The sequence below is a fragment of the Balaenoptera borealis genome, assembly GCF_965194805.1.
Source record: "Balaenoptera borealis genome assembly, chromosome: 19".
NCBI classification, from domain to species: domain Eukaryota; kingdom Metazoa; phylum Chordata; class Mammalia; order Artiodactyla; family Balaenopteridae; genus Balaenoptera; species Balaenoptera borealis.
In genome coordinates this window covers 9,765,070-9,783,626 of record NC_138878.1, presented here as the reverse complement: position 1 = coordinate 9,783,626, position 18,557 = coordinate 9,765,070, and the positions used below count along the sequence as shown (strand labels likewise).

General features: G+C 47.6%; 2 protein-coding genes across 9 annotated transcripts in view; both read left to right on the top strand.

Moving 5' to 3' along the window:
- Positions 1-28: 28 nt before the first annotated feature.
- Positions 29-11,395, top strand: MON1B (MON1 homolog B, secretory trafficking associated). 4 transcript variants are annotated; one of them, XR_014237291.1, is made up of 7 exons: positions 29-163; positions 579-736; positions 2,610-2,930; positions 3,468-4,287; positions 4,654-4,801; positions 7,929-9,379; positions 10,199-11,395. XR_014237291.1 is itself a non-coding variant. In XM_082366345.1 (6 exons), the coding sequence occupies exons 2-6, from the start codon at positions 589-591 to the stop codon at positions 8,136-8,138; spliced, it is 1,647 nt and encodes a 548-aa protein (XP_082222471.1). In that variant the 5' UTR covers positions 29-163; positions 579-588; the 3' UTR covers positions 8,139-11,395. The 4 variants fall into 4 exon arrangements, 3 of the variants coding, with proteins under 3 accessions (XP_082222471.1, XP_082222472.1, XP_082222473.1); XM_082366345.1 differs by having other exon boundaries at positions 7,929-11,395; XM_082366346.1 differs by lacking the exon at positions 29-163 and adding an exon at positions 195-361 and having other exon boundaries at positions 7,929-11,395.
- The window catches only part of SYCE1L (synaptonemal complex central element protein 1 like), a 23,172-nt gene continuing 14,811 nt past the window's right edge, over positions 10,197-18,557 (top strand). The window contains exons 1-6 of one of the 5 annotated variants that reach the window (XM_082366396.1): positions 10,197-10,272; positions 14,392-14,454; positions 16,175-16,234; positions 16,426-16,500; positions 17,083-17,130; positions 17,401-17,455. In XM_082366396.1, the coding sequence (XP_082222522.1) occupies positions 14,433-14,454; positions 16,175-16,234; positions 16,426-16,500; positions 17,083-17,130; positions 17,401-17,455 (260 nt within the window). In that variant the 5' untranslated portion in view covers positions 10,197-10,272; positions 14,392-14,432. The other 4 variants (XM_082366398.1, XM_082366394.1, XM_082366397.1 and 1 more) reach the window with 4 other exon arrangements.

Sequence of the window (18,557 nt, the reverse complement as noted above, 5' to 3'; positions counted from 1 at the left end):
TGAGCCGCGCCCCCCTCACGCCGGCAACCTTGGGTACGAGAAGTGGCCCGAACTCGCCCCCGTTAGCCGCTGGTGCGGGCGCGGTGGGAATGAGGGCAGAAGGGGTTCTGGGTTCCGGGTCAGATCCGACGTAGATCCGGGAGTGGCGCGCACCTTCTCTACGGTGAGGGAACACGAGTGGGCTGCGGGAGAGAGGGGTCCGGCGCCCAGCGAGCGAATAAAGCTCCGCAACCGGAAGTGTCTTCAGAGCCGCGTCGCACCCGGAAGTGTGGCAAGAGAGCAGCCACACCCGGAAGTGTGATGCTTCCGCGGCTACGGGAAGTAATGGTACCTGGCCAATTGAGATACGGGGTTAAAACAGGTGTCTATATATCTTTATTTCCAGAGGCTCGGTAGAGCCTCCCTTTTCGGAAAGTGTTGGAGGTTGCAAGTATGTGGTCGTGTTTTTGAATGTCTCATCCTGTTGAAACGCGAGGGGAAACGAGCCCCAGGAGTGTGTACAAGGGGGCCAGGTTCAGTAACAGCTTTTAAGAAGTTTCTTTTGCTGTGGGTCACTCTCCATTCCCCTCCCCCCACAGGGATGTGCAGATGGAGGCCGGAGGAGGCACTGCTGCCCCAGCCCCCGGGGACGCGGAGGACTTGGAGGAGATGCGGTTCCCCAGTGAGGAGGCTAGAGACGGTGGAGGGATTTGCAGGGACCTACCCGGTACTGGAGATGCGAGCGTGGAGAAAACAGGTATGCATTCCCTTCACTGGGGTCTTGGATGGAATCCCTAGGGGGTGTTATTGTTGGGGGAGGTCCATGGGGGACCAGAGGGGAGCCTTTTGGGACTCGGGGAAGTAGTTTAAACCATAGCTTGGGTCAGTGGGAAGTCATTGTGTACTCACGTTGTATTTTAAATAATTGAGGAGTGAAAAAGAAATCAGTGGGTGTTAATGGATGTTCACTGGGGAGTTGGTATGAATTTAGGTAATTGAAGAATCAGAAAGGGATCCGTTGGGGTTAGAGAAGGGCACTAGGGATTTAGGATGTTTAGGTCAGTGAATGACCAAAAAAAAGTTAATAGGGTCAAAGAGGGACTATTTAGAAGTCAGTCCCCCTTTGACCCCTTTGGGGGTCTTTAAATCATTGAGGTGGGAAAGGGGATCAGTGGGGGCCAGTGGGCGCTCAGAGTATTTACATCATTGAGGAGTTGATGGTAGTTGTTGGAGAGAGTCTTTAAGGAACCATATCTTAGTGGACGTTAATGATGATCATTGATGGGGAGACAGTGGACATCAATGAAATTATCTGGAGAGTCAGAGGACCCGTAGGAAGATCTTTGAAGACTCTGGTGTATGTGTAAATGTATAGCGTGGAGGATCAGCGGAAGTCATTGCGGAATGACTGCTCATTGACCATTTCGGAATTAGTGGATGTTAATGGGGTCATTGGGAAGGATCAGTACACATCACTGAAAATTAGTAATGGGGGGGGCGGCGTCTCTGAGAACTTGTTGGCAAGTATTGGGAGTAGGTACTTGGGGACTGTCAATGAGAGAATGAGGGAATATGAGGTCATTGGGATTTTATGAGGAAAGTATTGACACATAGTTGCCAGTGGATAACACTGGTTGTCACTGGGGATCAGTGGACATCAACTAAAATAAATGGGAGGGTAGTCATTAGAGGGCAATGAAATTGTGGATTTCATTGGTGAATGTTAATGATGGTCATGGCAAAGGGCAATAGAGGTCATTAAAGTCCTGTGTGTGAGTGTATGTTATGGTGGTTATTGTAGGGAGGGGAGTGGATATCAGTGAGAATAAAGGGGAGTCATATCAATGAGAATAAAACTCAGGGGAGTCAGTGGAGGTCATTGGAAGTCTTGGATGTTAGTGGAGGTTAATGGTGGTCATTCTTGGGAATGCAGTGGACATGGAGTAGATTAAATTGTGGGTCAGGGCAGTCACTGAAGGTCATTGAAGACCCAGGTATTAGTGACGTTAATATGGGGTCATTGGAATGTTAGTGAGCAGCAGTGGGAATGAATAGGGGGTGAGGGGCGTCCTAAAGATCTGGATGTTAGTGGATAATCATGGCAGAATTTGGATTAGTGATCATCACCAAGACTGGGAGAGTCAATGGGGTCATTAGGATCAGTGGACATCAGTAAGAATAAATAAGGGGTTAGGGTAGTGAGGGGCACATTCAAAGACACAGATGTTAATAGATATAATGGTAGCTATTGAGGGGTGAGTAGATACCAGGAAAATAAATGAGGGGGTCAGAGATTAATGGGGGAATCATTGAAGATGAAGATATTGATAATCATTCAGAGGCAGTGGTGTGCTTTGCAGACTTGGGAATGCAGTTATTGAAAGGGGAATAGTTAGTCTGTAGGGATATAAAGGGTTCAGTAATGACAGTGAGATGGGATTATTGGAGTTTTAGGGGGATCGTTGAAACCTAAGTGTTAGTGGATGTCATTGAGGGGCAGAGGAGATACCTGGAGGTCTGTGTCAGCAGCAGGGGGTCATTGCAGGGCTGGTAGGGATTTGGTGGGTCTGTGGGCACATGGGGTTAGTGGGAGTCCACGGGCAGATGACTCACCAGGGCCTCCCTTTCAGGATCCGAGACCAAGGACCAGCCACCCGGCCTGCTGCTCCAGCCCGAGGCTCCGTCATGCACCTATGGGCTCTGGGGTCCGGCAGCCTCTGAGAACAGTCCCGTGGGTGGCCCTGAGAGTGGCTCAGGGGGCCAGGGCGGGGACCCCAGTGACGAGGACTGGCGCAGCAAGCGGAAGCACGTGTTCGTGCTGAGTGAGGCCGGCAAGCCCATCTACTCGCGGTACGGTAGCGTGGAGGCATTGTCGACTACCATGGGTGTGATGACAGCCCTCGTGTCCTTCGTGCAGAGTGCAGGAGATGCCATTCGCGCCATCTATGCTGGTGAGCAAAGGGGCAGGAGGCCGAACAGGTGACGGTGACTGGGGCTATGGCTGTCTGTCTGGCAGTAGGTCTTTCTGGCTGGCTGGCTGCTTGGGGGACTATCCAGCTAGTTAGGAGTGAGTCAGTGTGTGTGGAGGCTGGCCAGGCGTCTGTCTGTCCAAGGGGTCTGTCTGTTGGCCCTGCTGGGTTCTGAGTGATTAACTCACTGGGATCTAAGTAACTGGCTGGATATTTCCTTCTTGCCTGAGAGGGTGAGTTTGGAGGCTGTGTGGCTGAGTTGGTGTCTTTCTAGCTCTGTTAGTCCTTGCCGCATCTTCCCCACTCCATGCTGTGTGCCTGATTTCCTGACCATCCCATCATGTCTCTGCAAATGTCCAAACTCCCCCAGTTTGTCCTTACCTTAGTGCTGTGTCCCTAGAGTGACCGTGTGGGCTTGCACCAGGAGTGTATGCCTTTCGGGGAGGGGTGGAAGAGTCCCACCTGACCCCGTCTTGTCACACTGACGCATCTCTACCCCCTGCCCCTTCCCTCCCCCAGAGGACCACAAGCTGGTGTTCCTACAGCAGGGCCCACTGCTGCTGGTGGCCGTGTCAAGGACTCCTCAGTCAGCAGCCCAGCTGCGGGGGGAGCTCATGGCCGTGCACGCACAGATCGTGAGCACCCTGACGCGCGCCAGCGTGGCCCGCATCTTCGCGCGCAAGCAGAACTACGACCTCCGCCGCCTGCTGGCCGGCTCGGAGCGCACTCTAGACCGGCTTCTGGACAGTGTGGAGCGGGACCCGGGTGCCCTGCTGCTGGGCGCCGTGCGCTGCGTCCCTCTCGCTCGCCCGCTGCGGGATGCGCTGGGTGCGCTGCTCCGACGTTGCACGGCGCCTGGCCTGGCCCTCTCGGTGCTGGCGGTTGGCGGTCGCCTGGTGACAGCAGCCCAGGAGCGGACTGTGCTGGCCGAGTGCCGGCTGGACCCAGCCGACCTGCAGTTGCTGCTGGACTGGGTGGGGGCACCGGCCTTTGCGGCGGGCGAGGCCTGGGCGCCTGTGTGCCTGCCCCGCTTCAACCCCGATGGTTTCTTCTACGCCTACGTGGCCCGCCTGGACGCCATGCCTGTCTGCCTGCTGCTGCTCGGCACCGACCCCGAGGCCTTCCACGACATGGCCACCTGCCGGCGCCTGGTCGAGGACGGCATGCACTCCCTTGGGGCCATGCGCACCCTCAGGGAGGCTGCCAGCTTCTCCAGCACCCCATCGGCCAGTGCCTCGGCCTACAGTGTGCAGGCTGTGGAGGCCGCCGGCCTCCGGCACTTCCTCTATAAGCCGCTGGACATCCCCGACCATCACCGCCAGCTGCCCCAGTTTACCAGGTGGGCCCCTACCCTGCGGGCAAGTGGCCCGGTGGGAAGGCTTATCTAACTGGAAGGTTCGGCAACTCACAGCCATGAGTCTGGCGAGAGAGCCAGCCATGCTCTAGAGAGATGCAATAGAATGGGCCTGCCCGATGCGGGAGGCTCAGCCAACAACCTCGAGAAACCCCCTGTTCTAATGGAGAGGAGGGCCCCAGGACTCAAGGAGTCCCCGAGTTTGATGGGGAGCTTCGGCCCTGAGAAGCCTCCAGTCTAATGGGCGAAGTTCAGCTCCTAACTTAACTGAACTCCCTAGACTGAGGGGAGATAGGCCAGCCAAGAAAGCCCTAGACTGACCTTGTCCCCCACCCCCGTCCATCACTGCAGCCCCGAGCTGGAGGCCCCGTACAGCAGAGAGGAGGAGCGACAGCGCCTGTCCGACCTGTACCACCGCCTGCACGCGCGCCTCCATAACACCTCGCGGCCCCTGCGCCTCATTTACCACGTGGCTGAGAAGGAGACGCTGCTGGCCTGGGTGAGTTGAGTGGGGGGCTCTGAAGGAGTTAATTGCCCCACTTCAAGCCTTCTTTCCCTCCCCTGTATCCCCTCCAGCTGTGACGGCCTCCTTCAGGTGCACCATGCCTTGGCCTGGGCTGCGGTCTTGCCTCCAGAAGTGTCCTGGCCACTCCGTGTGTCTGTGAAACCCAGCAGCTGCAGTGTCCAGAACCTTTAGTTCCATCATTCTGTTGACCGTTCCCTCGGTCAACAGTAACCATCTGGTAAATACCAGAGAAACAACCAGTAGAGAGTCTGGTGGTTTTTTGGGTTTTTTTCCGGAAAAACAAATTTATTTTTAAAATTTTAAAATTAGTGAAAACATTTAAAATGTTCTAAGTAGCAATAACTGTCTCTATCAGACAATACAAGTGTGAAAATTGCTAGTAGAAATATGAAAAGACGCATACTGTTTCAGGTAAAATTGAAATACAAAGTTTTTTGAATTTCATTCAATAACGTGTTTCCAGATATTAGGATCTTCTGCCATCATGTGGAAATTTTTGAAATTACACTTACACAAAAAATTCCTGTATCTGACTGGAGTATTGCAGTCAATACTAGAAGGAATAAATGAATCCAGTTGTAAACGAGGTAAATATTCTTAGAATTCAGTGAAAATTACCGTGCACAGTTGCTCCTAGTTTCTGTCTTCTTCCAGAGAGAAGATGGTGTTCATTTGTAGCTTAAGGAAACTGCATGACAGACACTCAACTTCTTTTTCTGTTTCCAAGATTCTTAGCAGTTATGCCTAGGGCTCTCCCAGTTCATGATCTTAAATTTCTTAAATACTTTTTAATTATTATCTCTTTCCATTCTTAGGCACTTAAAACACAAAAGTGCCAAATCTGAATTTGTTCTTCACATCAAACAGAAATTAAGTTTTCTTCTTTTTAGACACATGCATTGACACTTGTAGACAAGCCAGCAGTCTGCAGTAGAGTGTCCACTGGTTAGCCACCAGCAGAGTGTCTCTGACTTTCAAGAGGCCCCGTTATCCACCATCACTGTGCTCGCCGATTTCCCATGAGCCCCGCCCACGTGTCTGCAGGTACCAGTTGAGCTTTGACTCCATGAGTTCCCAGCACTCTTGAACACTACAGGCTTGGTCCCCTGCTGTGCCTTCCACCTGGGGTATCCTTCCCTGGGGTCTCTTCAGGGCTCCTGTCCTCACTTCCTATGGGTCTATTCAAGGTCAGCTTCAGGGAGTTTGGTCACGTGACTCCACTGGAAATGGCACTTTCCCCTAGATTCTGCTGTTTAGTGCATATTTATTAAACCATTTATTTGCATGCCTGTTATGTATCAGGCATTGTTCTAGGCTGAGAATTTTATTTAATTTAAAAAAATTTCTTTAGCTTTCATTTTCAAGCAATTTTAGACTTACAAAGAAGTTGCAAAAAGTTACTTTAAATAGGTCCTTCACGTAGTTTCTCCAGATGTTAACATAACCACAGGAACTCATTAAATCAGGGAATTAACATCAGTACAATCACATCTTATCCACAGACTTCATTCAGACTTCACCACTTGTCCCGCTAATGTCCTTTTACTGGTCCAGAATCCAGTCCAGGATCGCATATTAGATTTATTTATTGTGTCTCCCTAGTCTCGTTTATTCTAGAACATTTCCTCAGTCTTATTTTTGTCTTTTATGACTTGGGCACTTTTAGAAAGTACCAGCCAGTTAGTTTGTAGAATGTCCCTCAACTTGGGTTTTTCTAATATTTTTATCAAGACTAAGTTGAGGTCATGCATTTTGGGCAAGCATATCACAGAAGTGATGTTGTGTCCTTTTCTGCTTCATATCAGGAGGACCACAATGTCCCTGTGTCCCATTGATGATGTTAACTTCGATGACTTCATTAAGGTGGTATCTGCCAGGTTTCTCCACTTTAAAGTTGTTTTTTGCCCTTTGTAATTAGTAAATATCTTGTGGTGATTATGTCAGTGTTCTCTTTTTCACCATATTTTCATCCACTGATTTTAATATCCATTAATGATTTTTGCCTTTGACAGTTGTTTCTCTGGTATTTACCAGATGGTTACTTTTCTAACTCCATCATAACTTCATTTATTGGTTGAGATTCTACTGCATGGAAGAACTTTCCCTGCTCCTATTTATTTGTTGAATTTTGAATTTTATATTATGGAATTTTCTTGAATTCAGTGGGCTAAAATCTTTTCCTTTCATTTATTTTTGTGCTCAAATTGTCTCTGAGTTAGCCAGCAAGAGCCATGATTTAGCCAGACTGGCCCCTGTATCTTTTTGACACATCTGCATGACTGCTGAAGCACTTCTTACTTTCTGGCACAAGATATTCCAAGCTCATTTTGTACATTCTCTGTGCCAGTCCTGAAATTGGCCATCTATCCAATGAGCCCTTGTACCTTTCAGTGGAGGATGGTATTTCAAAAACAAGATCTGGTAGGCCCAGGATTTTAAATCGGGTGGTCAGGAAATGACATCCATGTGGAAGGGGAGGTCACAGGTCGTGTGGGTGTCTCCAGGAACAGTACACCTGGCAGAGGGAAAGGACTGTGCAAATGCCATGAGGTGAGGCTGAGCCTGGTTATGTTTGAGGAACAGCAAGGAGAGGCTAGAGTGGCTGGAACAGAGAGAGTGAGGGGGAGAGCAGAGAGAGGTGATGTGGAAAGGTGCTGGTGACCTGGTCAGGTTAAGCCTCTCAGGTTGGTGTGAAGATTAAATTGAGTTAATCCTCCTATTCTGCCCAGGCTACAGATGATAGAAACAGGTGTGTGGAGCTTAGAACAGGACTTCGTATACAACCATCGCTCATTAAATGTTAAGCACTGTCGTCATCCCCAGTGCACAGACGAGTGAACTGAGGTCCAGAGAGTGTACATACACACACACAGAGCCTGCATCACCAGCTGAAGCCACCAGCTCTCGCTGATCCCTTGGCCCACTCGTGATACAATAGCGTCAGCTTACCCGCTTTAGCCCAGTGACCAGGCAGCGCCAAGGAGGAGCTGCTGCCAGGTGCACCTTCCAAGCGGGACAGGTATGGGGCTAGGGTGGGGTGGACAGCACCGGGCATGGCCAGCTCCGGCCCAGCTGACCCTGTCTCCTCTCAAACCCCCAGGTGACCTCCAAATTTGAGCTGTACACCTGCCTCAGCCCCCTGGTGACCAAGGCAGGTGCCATCCTTGTAGTGACCAAACTCCTGCGTTGGGTGAAGAAAGAGGAGGATCGTCTCTTCATTCGTTACCCACCCAAGTACTCCACACCCCCAGCAGCCCCAGCTGCCTCCACGGACCAAGCTTCCCATAACGGCCTGTTTACTGCACCTTGAGAGGCAGAGCTCCCAGACTGGGCCGTGTGGGCCGGGGGGTGGCGGGGGGGTTGCTGGTGGTGGTGTCTGTGGCTGGTCCCTGTCTCCCCGGGCAATGGAGCAAGATCTGGGGGGCTGCCCACACATGAGAGATGGGTGGCGGCGTGACGGCATGCAGGTGAGCCGGCTGCTTCCCCGGCCCCCGCCTGCCCCTCCACCTCTGGGGAAATCCTTAGGACGCCCTCTTCCCCTCCCTCTGCCACGCCTCCTTCACCTGGATGATGTTCCAGCCTCTGTCAGGGACCGTCTCCTCCAGTCCTGGCCACCACACCCTCTGTCCTGCAAAAGGGGTCTGCCTCCTGCATGGGATCTCAGCCCTGAGGGTCCAGGGCTGGCCAGGGTCTCCTTGGGTGGCCCACGGGGGTTCTGGAGTTGGAACGCAGGACCAGCCTGTGCCCAGAAACGGCCTGAAGATATTTTAAAGAAAAAAACTGCACATAAAAAGCCTAAAACCGATCCCCATAAGGACATTCCTTTGCGCTTCGTGTACTTCATCTTTACCCAGTCAAAAATGACCCCCATCAGTGTTGGCTGCTGCTAACATTAATAAGATGGTCTCTAGCATCTGCCTGGCTGTGTAACCTGGGGCAAAGCACCTGACTTCACATGGTGGCTGAGATCCAGAATTTTTACATAGATCCACTTACCTTCCACGGCTCATTCTACTCACTCATGAAATGCAGATACCTAACCTCTCATAGGCTGTTAAGTGAGGATTCGTGAACGAAAAGGGACTCAACGCTTGCGTACCACCACACAGCGCATGGACGTTTGTCCCAGACTTGCACAACCTGCACAACACAAGCATCCTACAGAGGGAGCTAGCGACACCTGCCGGTAATTTCCATGCGTGCACGCAGCACTCACTCGCCAATGACCAAGACCCTAGTTTTGCCCTTCTTTTCGCTAACCTGGAGTTGCAGGCCACCACGCGTGCGCGCCAACTGTCGCTCGGGGGCTCTGGGCTGTCCCCTCCCGGGAGCGGAAAGCCCATCGCTCCTCACCCTGGTCAACGGACGCACAGAGACGCACTAGGCGCCTGCGCTCTGCACAGCCTATCCGCCCTCGCGTGATTTTTTTTTTTTTTTTAAACCAATCATCGTCCAAAGCGCAGGCGCGCCAGTCGTGCGTGCGTTGGAAAATGGCGGGGAAGTTGGAGCCTTCGGAAGTGGCGCCGCTGGAAGTCCTTGAGGAGGATGAAGGTAGTGAGGGCAAGTGGGCCTCTGGCAGCCAGGGTAGAAGGAAGGGAGGCTTCGTCCCCTTACAATAATGAAATATTGATAGCAGTACTTAAGGAAGAAAAATTGTAAGCCTTTTATTAAAAAAAAAATGCTCTTCAATAAAGTGCAGATAAATAACATGTATATTCTCAGCAGCTCGATTAACTGTTGTCAACTTTATTGGCTATATTGCTTATTTATTTTAAAGTAAACAATAGACTAAATACTTCAGTATGCATCTCTTCAAACAAAAGAGGGGTGGATGGTCTCAGAACCCACTCAACTGCTGCCATAGCTAAGAAAATTAACAGTAATTCCCCAATATCATCATTTCACACCCAGCCCATATCACACTTTGCATGGACTCTTAAATCTTAATTGTGAATGGCCACTCCCACAGGCGGCTTCTTTGGAGAAAATTCTCCAGGGCATTTTGTTGATATTGACACCCTACACCCCAGTGAGAGGAAAGACAATATTTTCCTAGAGGGAGTTGGAAATTTAGGTCTAGCCAAAAGAAGAAAATCTCCCAAGACAATGATCTCCTGTTAGCCACTAACATTTTTTTTAATTATAGAAATTTTCAAAATGTACCAAAGCACAGAAAATAGCCTGATGAATGCCCATGTACCCATCACTCTGTATCAGCTGTTTCGACTCTTGGCCCTCCTTTCATTTATCTCTGACCACCTTTCCTACTCTTTAAACCATCATATTAATAAACACATTGGATTGCATCTTTCCAGTTATATCTATGCAGATGACAACAATAATTATGCACTTGTATATTGTCTCTCTTAGGATGTGAGCTTCATGAGAGCAGACCGTTTATTGCCGTTTCCCCAGCACCTGAAACAATGCCTGCTTGGCATATAGTAGGTGCTCAGTAATTTTTTTACTGCATGAATAATGAAATAACTAACACTGAGAGCTCTCTTAGATTTTGGCCTCACATTGAGTGCAAGCTTTCAACAAGAAATAAGACAGATGCCAATAAATCTTCCTTATTAAGCACTTAGTATAGCTGCCACTGTGCTTAAAAAAAAAAAAAAAAAAGACTATTATTATCAAATTTTTTTAAAAAAGGAAGTTATGGTTAACTTCACCAGCAATGGAGAAAGTTGAAAAGCATATCAAGTTACCATTTCTAACCCATCAAAATTAGCTTTAGAAACGTATATCTGGTATTTTCTTATCTCCAGTCACCATGCTTGGTAATCTTAGAATACACAGATGTGTGGACCAAGCAGGGTCATTGGAATGTTGCTGATGGAAGTGAAACACAGGCGCAATCACGGAAATGACTAAATTTAGGTATATCCATGCGTTATGGAGTGCCTGTATAGTGGACATTTTTTCTTAAGAAACAGGAAAAAATAATTCCAATTTAATTTAATTAATTAAAATTAATTTTAAAAGGAGAAGATGGTGATTCATTAACAGAGAGTGAGCTTCAAAAGAGATCATATTCTTATGAGAGAAAAGCAAGTTGGGATTAAAAAAAAGAAAAAAAAAAAAAGAAGAAGAGGCAGTTCAACTACAGCCCTATGTGTGCTGCTTAGAAAAATGTCTGAAGGCTAAAGGCCTAACTGGTGCCTCTCAACAAGGGACTTGGATTTTGGGGACTGTGTAGAGGTGGAAGCATTTTTGTAATTTTTTAAAAAGGAAAATGTAAGTAGTGCTAAATAGTATGAAAATATAAGAGGAAAAATGCTGAATGGCATCTGAGGATCATACATTAATATTGGTCAATATTAACATCTCTGTTTTGATGGTTATACTGCAGTTACTTGGTAGAGTCCCCTTATAAATAGCAAATATATACTGGAATATTAAGAAATAATGGGTCATGATGCCTGCAATTTATGTGCAGTAATGCTCACAAATGGGAAATCTGATACAAGGGCAAATAGCACTGTGGCCTGTTTCTACAACTTTTATGTATTCAATACATCTGAAATTATTTCAAAATAAAGTGTTTCAAAGGGGTTCATGCTCTATAGGCTTTGTTTTGTCACATTGATTTTTTTAAACTTTTGTCAAGATGTTAGCTGGACTATTTGAAAGATTTACTGATCGCCTATGATCTTACTGCGTGACTAGGACTAGGAATGCAAGGATCATGTGGTAGTTCTATTTTTAGTTTTTTAAGGAACCTCCGTACTGTTCTCCTTAGTGGCTGTACCAACTTACATTCCCATCAACAGTGTAGGAGGGTTCCCTTTTCTCCACACCCTCTCCAGCATTTATTGTTTGTAGATTTTTGGATGACGGTCATTCTGACTGGTGTGAGGTGATACCTCATTATAGTTTTGATTTGCATTTCTCTGATAGTGATGTTGAGCATCTTTTTGTGTGCTTTTTGGCCATCTGTATGTCTTCTTTGGAGGAATGTCTGTTTAGATCTTCTGCCCTTTTTTGATTGTGTTTTTTTTTTTTTTTAATATTGTGCTGCATGAGCTGTTTGTGTATTTTGGAGATTAATCCCTTGTCAGTTGTTTCATTTACAAATATTTTCTCCCATTCTGAGGGCATATACCAGAGAAAACCATAATTCTAAAAGATACATGTGCCCCAATGTTCACTATTTACAATAGCTAGGACATGGAAGCAACCTAAATGTCCATCAGCAGAAAAGTGGATAAAGAAGATGTGGTACATATATAAAATGGAATATTAGCCATAAAAAAGGACAAAATAATGCCATTTGCAGCAACAGGGATGGACCTAGAGATTGTGATACTGAGTGAAGTAAGTCAGACACAGAAAGACAAATATTGTATGATATTGCTTATATGTGGAATCTTTAAAAAAGGGTACAAATGGGTACAAATTTACAAAACAGAAGTAGAGTCATGGATGTAGAAAACAAACTTATGGTTACCAGGGGATAAGGGTGGGAGGAGGGATAAACTGGGAGATTGGGGTTGATATATACACACTACTATATATAAAATAGATAACTAATAAGAACCTGCTGTATAGCACAGGAAAGTCTACTCTATACTCTGTAGTGGCCTATATGGGAAAAGAATCTTAAAAAAAAAAAGAGTGGATATATGTATATGTATAACTGATTCACTTTGCTGTACACCTGAAACTAACACAATGTTGTAAATCAACTATACTGCAATAAAAAAATAAATGCAGTGGAGAGGAAAAACACAGATGGAGCTTTCACAGAAATGGTTCAACAAGCCAGCTGTGAAAGACATATGGGGACAACCAGGGGAAACCACATATGTTGTGGGCATTTTATGATATAAATGATCCGATGATTAGTGATGATTGCTAATCTTGTCGGTGTGACTATAGGATTGGACTCATCTAAGAAAATGTCTTCTAGTAGTTGAGACTTTCTTTTTTTTTTTTAGTTGAGACTCAATGAAGTATCTAGGGATGAAATGTCATGAAGTCTGGGGCGTGCTTGAAAATACTTTAGCACAAGAAAAACATAGCTGAAGCAAATACGCTTTTTTTCGGCTGAAGCAAATATTAATGATTGTCAGATCTGGACAATGAGTAAACTGGAGTCCATCATGGTATCCTCTCTACTTTCATGTGCGTTTGGAAATTTTCGTAATATTAAAAACAAAACAAGTAATCACAAATATCTCCCTTCGTTATTAAAATAGATTTAATTTTTTTTGTTTCATTCCAAATATTAAGAATATTTAAAGAACTTAAAAAGTCTCCAGAGGAGACATACCAACCAATGCTACCAGAGAAAAGCAATGAGATGTATGCAAAATTAAATTAATACATACCAATTTGTAAAAGATCTCAGGCAAGACAAAAAGATGTAAAGAAAGTGAACATATCACCAAACATTTCAACAAAATTTAATAAGCTTAGGTCAAGAAACCCTGATTTTTTTTTTTCCCCTGAGGCTCGTGGGATCTTAGTTTCCTGATCAGGGATCAAACCCAGGTTCCGGCAGTGAGAGAGCTGAGTCCTAACCACTGGACCTCCAGGGAATTCCCAAGAACCCCTGATTTACAACATGAGTTTTAATGGCTGCAAAGAATTTTATCCTCTGAATGTGCTGTAGTCAACTAAGGTATCTTTAAGTTGCTTCCGTCGTTTAAGATTATGAACAATGGAACAATCTTGCCCATCATCCTTAATTATTTCCTTAAAATGTCTAGAGGTGGAATTTCTGATCCAGAGGAGTCGAGTAAGTTTTTAATATTTACTACCAGAAAGTTTGAAATAAAATGCTGTTTTTGCCTATCCCATTGGCAAAAGTGACAAAGGTTGAAGTTTCCTTTTTTTTTTTTTTTTTCCGGTTGGGATTGAGGGGAGCAGAATCCTTCACAGGTGGTGTTATGTTCTTCCATCAGGAGGCTTATAATATCCAGTTGTCTTTCGTGGATGTTAGCAGCCATTGGTAAACCATTTCCTAGACCCATCATTTCTTTAAGAATTTGCCAGTTGTGGCCTATAATGATTTTAAAGAAATTCATATGAAATTGTTCTGTCCTACTGCATTGCTTAAAACTTCATACTGATTTTGAACAGCAGTAGCAGCAAAAGTGCGTCCCCCTTCTCTCACACCTGAATTTCATTAAAGAGATGTCTGTGGTGTTCTTTGACCTCTCAGGAAGAAATGGCCATTAGGGGGTCCTGATTCATCTAGCACACACCATCAACCCTAGAGACACAAGACGGGGTCCTGGGATTTCCTTGGTGGTCCAGTGGTTAGGATTCCATACTCTCACTGCCAAGGGTCTGGGTTCAATCCCTGGTCAAGGAACTAAAATTCCACAAACCGTGTGGTGCCGCCAAAAAAAAAAAAAAAAGAAAAGGACGGGGGTCCTGCAGGGACCCTGCTCTGGCTGGAAAGCTGCCCCTCAGCCTATCTTTGGTTCAGCCCAGGGGTGTCCTCAGAACCCAGTGAGGCTTTCTTCCTCCCTGCCCAGATTAGCTTGGACCTTTCCTCAGTCCCCTCTCACTGTCACTGGATGCTGTAATTCGGATTTTCATCTCCACAGGTGAGACCAAGTCTTCAAAGAAGACTGAAGAGTTGCTGGAAATGGTGAAGAAGCTGCAGAAAGGTCATGTGTCTCCTCGTGTCTGAGGCTTAGCCTGAGGTTTTGAGTCAGGAAGATGTGGTTCAAACCCACCCCCTCAACTCACAACCTTGGGAAATTATCCCATTGCACTTTCTCCCTCTTGTACAATTTAATTCTTTAAACCAAAAACACAACTTCAAAGTTCAAGAAGTATAAAGGGATGGAAAACCCTACCCTCCAACACTCATTTGCATGCATGCACACACACACAGACACACAGACACACACACACACACTCACACACACACCAGCCATCCATTTCCCTGACCCATAGGCCAGCAGCAACTATTTTTAAATTCTTAGGTATTTTTCTAGACATTTAAAAAAATACATTCTTGGGTGTGTATTCTTTGCCCTCCTTTTTTACATACAAATGGCAATGCAAACAGCTTTGCACCTTGCTTTGCTTGTTGATGGGAGACTGGGAGCCGGCCAGCATCCAGTACCCACAACAGGGCTGGGGCAGAGTTCTGGCCGTGTTTGAGGTTGGATCCCCCCCAGTCCATCAGCAGCTTAAAATACTACAATCCACTGGTCTGTTCCAGATAAAGGGGAACCTCCCCTTCCCCTGACTCCGTGGCCACATGCAAAAGTACATTGGAGCTGCTGCCTAGGCTAAACTTAGGTAGAGGAATTGCGTGACTGAAATGCAGTGACTCTGCCCGTCTCCAGTAAAACAAAGACCCCAGGGATTTGTATCATAATCAGCACCTCGGAGAGCACGCAGTCACCTGGAAGTCACAGGAGATGAAGTTGGTGGCCTCTGAAAATCCAGAACTTGAGCTTAACTCCAGAGTGTCTCATAGGCTGGTAGTGAGACCCAGCGAGGGTTGGGCAGATTTTTATCTCAACTCTGTGCTTCCAACCTTGAAACCAGAGAGGGACGAGGAGAGCTCCCCCATATGGAGCACTGGAATTCGGACTGTGGGAAGTTAGCGGTGACCCCCTAAAGAGACAGTTGATCTCCCTGTCAATGGAGAACTTGATAGCTGTCAAAATGAAAAGTGGCATTTTCCCCATATCTCCTATGAGGCCAGCACCAGAGTCCAGGTGGACAGAAGCGACAACCCACCCCGCCAGGCTTTTCATGGGGGGGGCGGGGGGGTCTCCCTTGTCTCCCACCACATTCAGATTTCCATGTAGAAGCCTCTACCACGTCCCAGGAGGCCCTGGGCGATCTGCCACTCCCACTTGCCCACTTGGCCTCCAGCTGCTCTCCACTAGCTCACTAGGGCCACACGAGCCACAGCAGACCGCTTGGCCATATATTTTGGGCATGCGCCTCACTCAGCCCCGCTGCGGGGGCTTCGCACTCATTGTCCTTCTGTCTGGCATGTCCCCCACTCCACACTCCCCACCCCACAGAACTGCAGGGCTGTCTTCCTTCACGTCACTGGGGGCCTCTCCACATCTCAAGAGGCACCTTCTACCCTTTCATTCTTCAGCCCCTTGCTTCACTTTATTTCCCTTCCTGGCGTTTCCTGCACCAGCACTGACATCATGAATCTTTGTTTAGTGTCCATCTCTCCCACCCAGCGTGCAAGCCCTGCAAGGGTTTCTTACAGAGCCTGGGACACGGCGCACACTCGATGAGCGCTGACCCATAGCAGCAGAGACACAGCGGCGACGCCCGCGCCCCTCCTTCTGCCTTAGACAGACAGGCATCTGCCCTCTCCGGCTCAATCTTTCTTTCCTTCTGCAGAGGGAAGCCTGGAGCCACAGGTCGAGGACCTGATTAACCGGATTAATGAGCTTCAGCAAGGTAAGCTCCGGGACGCAAGACGGCCAGCTGCCCAAGAGGGACCTGGGCTTTGAAAGCCTCCACTTCCTCATCTGTGAGATCCAGGCCCCTCCAGGTTGTCTGAAGATGAGTGTGCAGTGTCATGGTCTGTGAGAGAATAGCAAGGCTAGAGGCTGCACTCACACCGTGTCTTCTTCCCTTTTTTGACCCAGCAAAGAAGAAATCCGGCGAGGAACTGGGAGAAGCCCAAGCTCTCTGGGAGGCCCTGCGTAGGGACCTGGACTCCTGTAAGTGGGACCAGAAGAGGGACCCAGAGATCTCATGACCAGTGCTGACGTTCCCGTGCGCACCTCAGGGTCTTTGCAAGGCCTGTTCCCTCCACCTGCGAGGCGCTCGTCCTACATAATCCGCATTGCCTCGTGCTATCTCGAGTCGCCTTTCAGCTCTCAGCTGAAAAACTTCACCCCAACAGGTCCACCTTGATGGCCCCCTCTAAAAATAGAATACCACCTTCTCTCGCTCCCCGGCTTGATTTATTTCTTCACAGCCTTTATTTCTACTTGACATGGTGTACTTTTGTATTTCTCATCATCTCTACCCTCAGTATAAACCATAGGCATCCTACACAAGGGAACCCTGCAGTCCTTCACCCCTTCGGCACTTACAGGGAATGTGCGCCCCGAGCGGGAGAAGCTGCATCAGGATGGTCCCCAGCGGGAGACGGGTGCACGGTTGGTGAGGAGGTGCCTCTCCTCCCCTGAGGCTGCATCACATCTTCTGTGTGACCTTGGGCCTTCCCTTTGCATGAAGTTGCAGTCGGGGCACAGGGTGAGTCCCCTGGAGACTCAAAGTGTCATTGTGTTTTCCAGTGAATGGAGAGAAAGTGCACCTGGAGGAGGTTTTGAGCAAAAAGCAAGGTATTTACCAGCTGCTTCGTCCTCATTATTCTACCCCATCACCCCACAAATGCCTGAAGTTCTCAGACAGCCAGAGGAATCCCCCCGACACCTGAGTCAGGGTGCTTCCCTCTCTGCTCAGATCTCTCCCTTGGCTGCCATCTGACTCGGAGTAAGCACTGAAGTCCCTCAGTGCCTTACAATGCCCAGCATGATGTGAGGCCCCTTGCTTCTACCCAACCCTGACTTCTCAAGAGCCCTCACAAAGCCCCTTGGTTCCCCTCCCCGCAGAGGCACTGAGGACCCTCCAGCTGCACTGCCAAAGGACGGGAAGTGAGGCTCAGAGGTAAGAGGTCCTGCCCAGCTCTTCCCCGCCTTATTCCCCAGCCTGAAGGGGGAGTGGGCAAGAGCTAGGGAAAATAAATCTTGGACACACACGCCTCATTTCCCCTTTCTATAAAATCGAGTAGCTAGACAAGAGACACCCCTGCTCATCATTAATATTAAGTGGTGGTGTCAAAATGAACTCATTTAATCATTCATTGCTAGTTTCTTTATCAAATAAATTTCATCCATTGGTATTATTCTAAGTCTTCCCCTATTGGTTAGCTAGCTCTTCTGCCATCCATTCATTTGTTTATCTGTCTACTCATTTATGACCCCAGCCACCCATTTACCCAGCCGTCCATCTACCCACCCATCCACCCACTGTCCCACTCATCCATCCATACCTCTATCCAACTATCCAACTCTTCATCCAGACAGACAGCCATTATCTCTCCAGCCTTCCATCTAATCATCTTTCACCCATCCAATCATTCATTCATCTTCTCTCCACCTTTCCAATCATCCATTTGACCGTTCATTTCTTTACCCAACCATCCATCCAGACAGCTATCCATCCTTCTGACAATCTTTCCTTTATTTCTCCATCCATCCATCATCCCTGCACTCATCAGTTCTCTAACCAGACATCGTCTCTCCAGCCTGCCACTCACCCGTCCAGTTCACTGTCCATCCAGCCATCTATCTCTCCGTCCTTTGAACCTTTACATTCTTGTGACCAGAAGTCTCAAATGCCGGCACATCATGGTTTTAATAATGTGGGAAAACTTCATGATAGATAGTTAAAGTGTATATATGCTTAACCACACCACACCTCCCACTGTCTGGTGAGCAGCTTATGTTCGTTTATCAACTACTCCTCGCGATGACAGTACCACCATCTTACATATGAGGGAACTGAGACCCAGAGAGGTTAACTAACTTGTCCAAGGTCACAGCGGAATAGCAGATCCAGGCCTCAATCTAGGACTTTATAATTTATGAAACTAAACTACTGCACCCTTCACAGAGGTTTCTTGGGAAGGCATGGTTTGATGGGGGACAGAATGGACAGGGTGATAGTGTCGAGAGAGGCCCATAAAGGTTCACATTTGCTCAGAGGA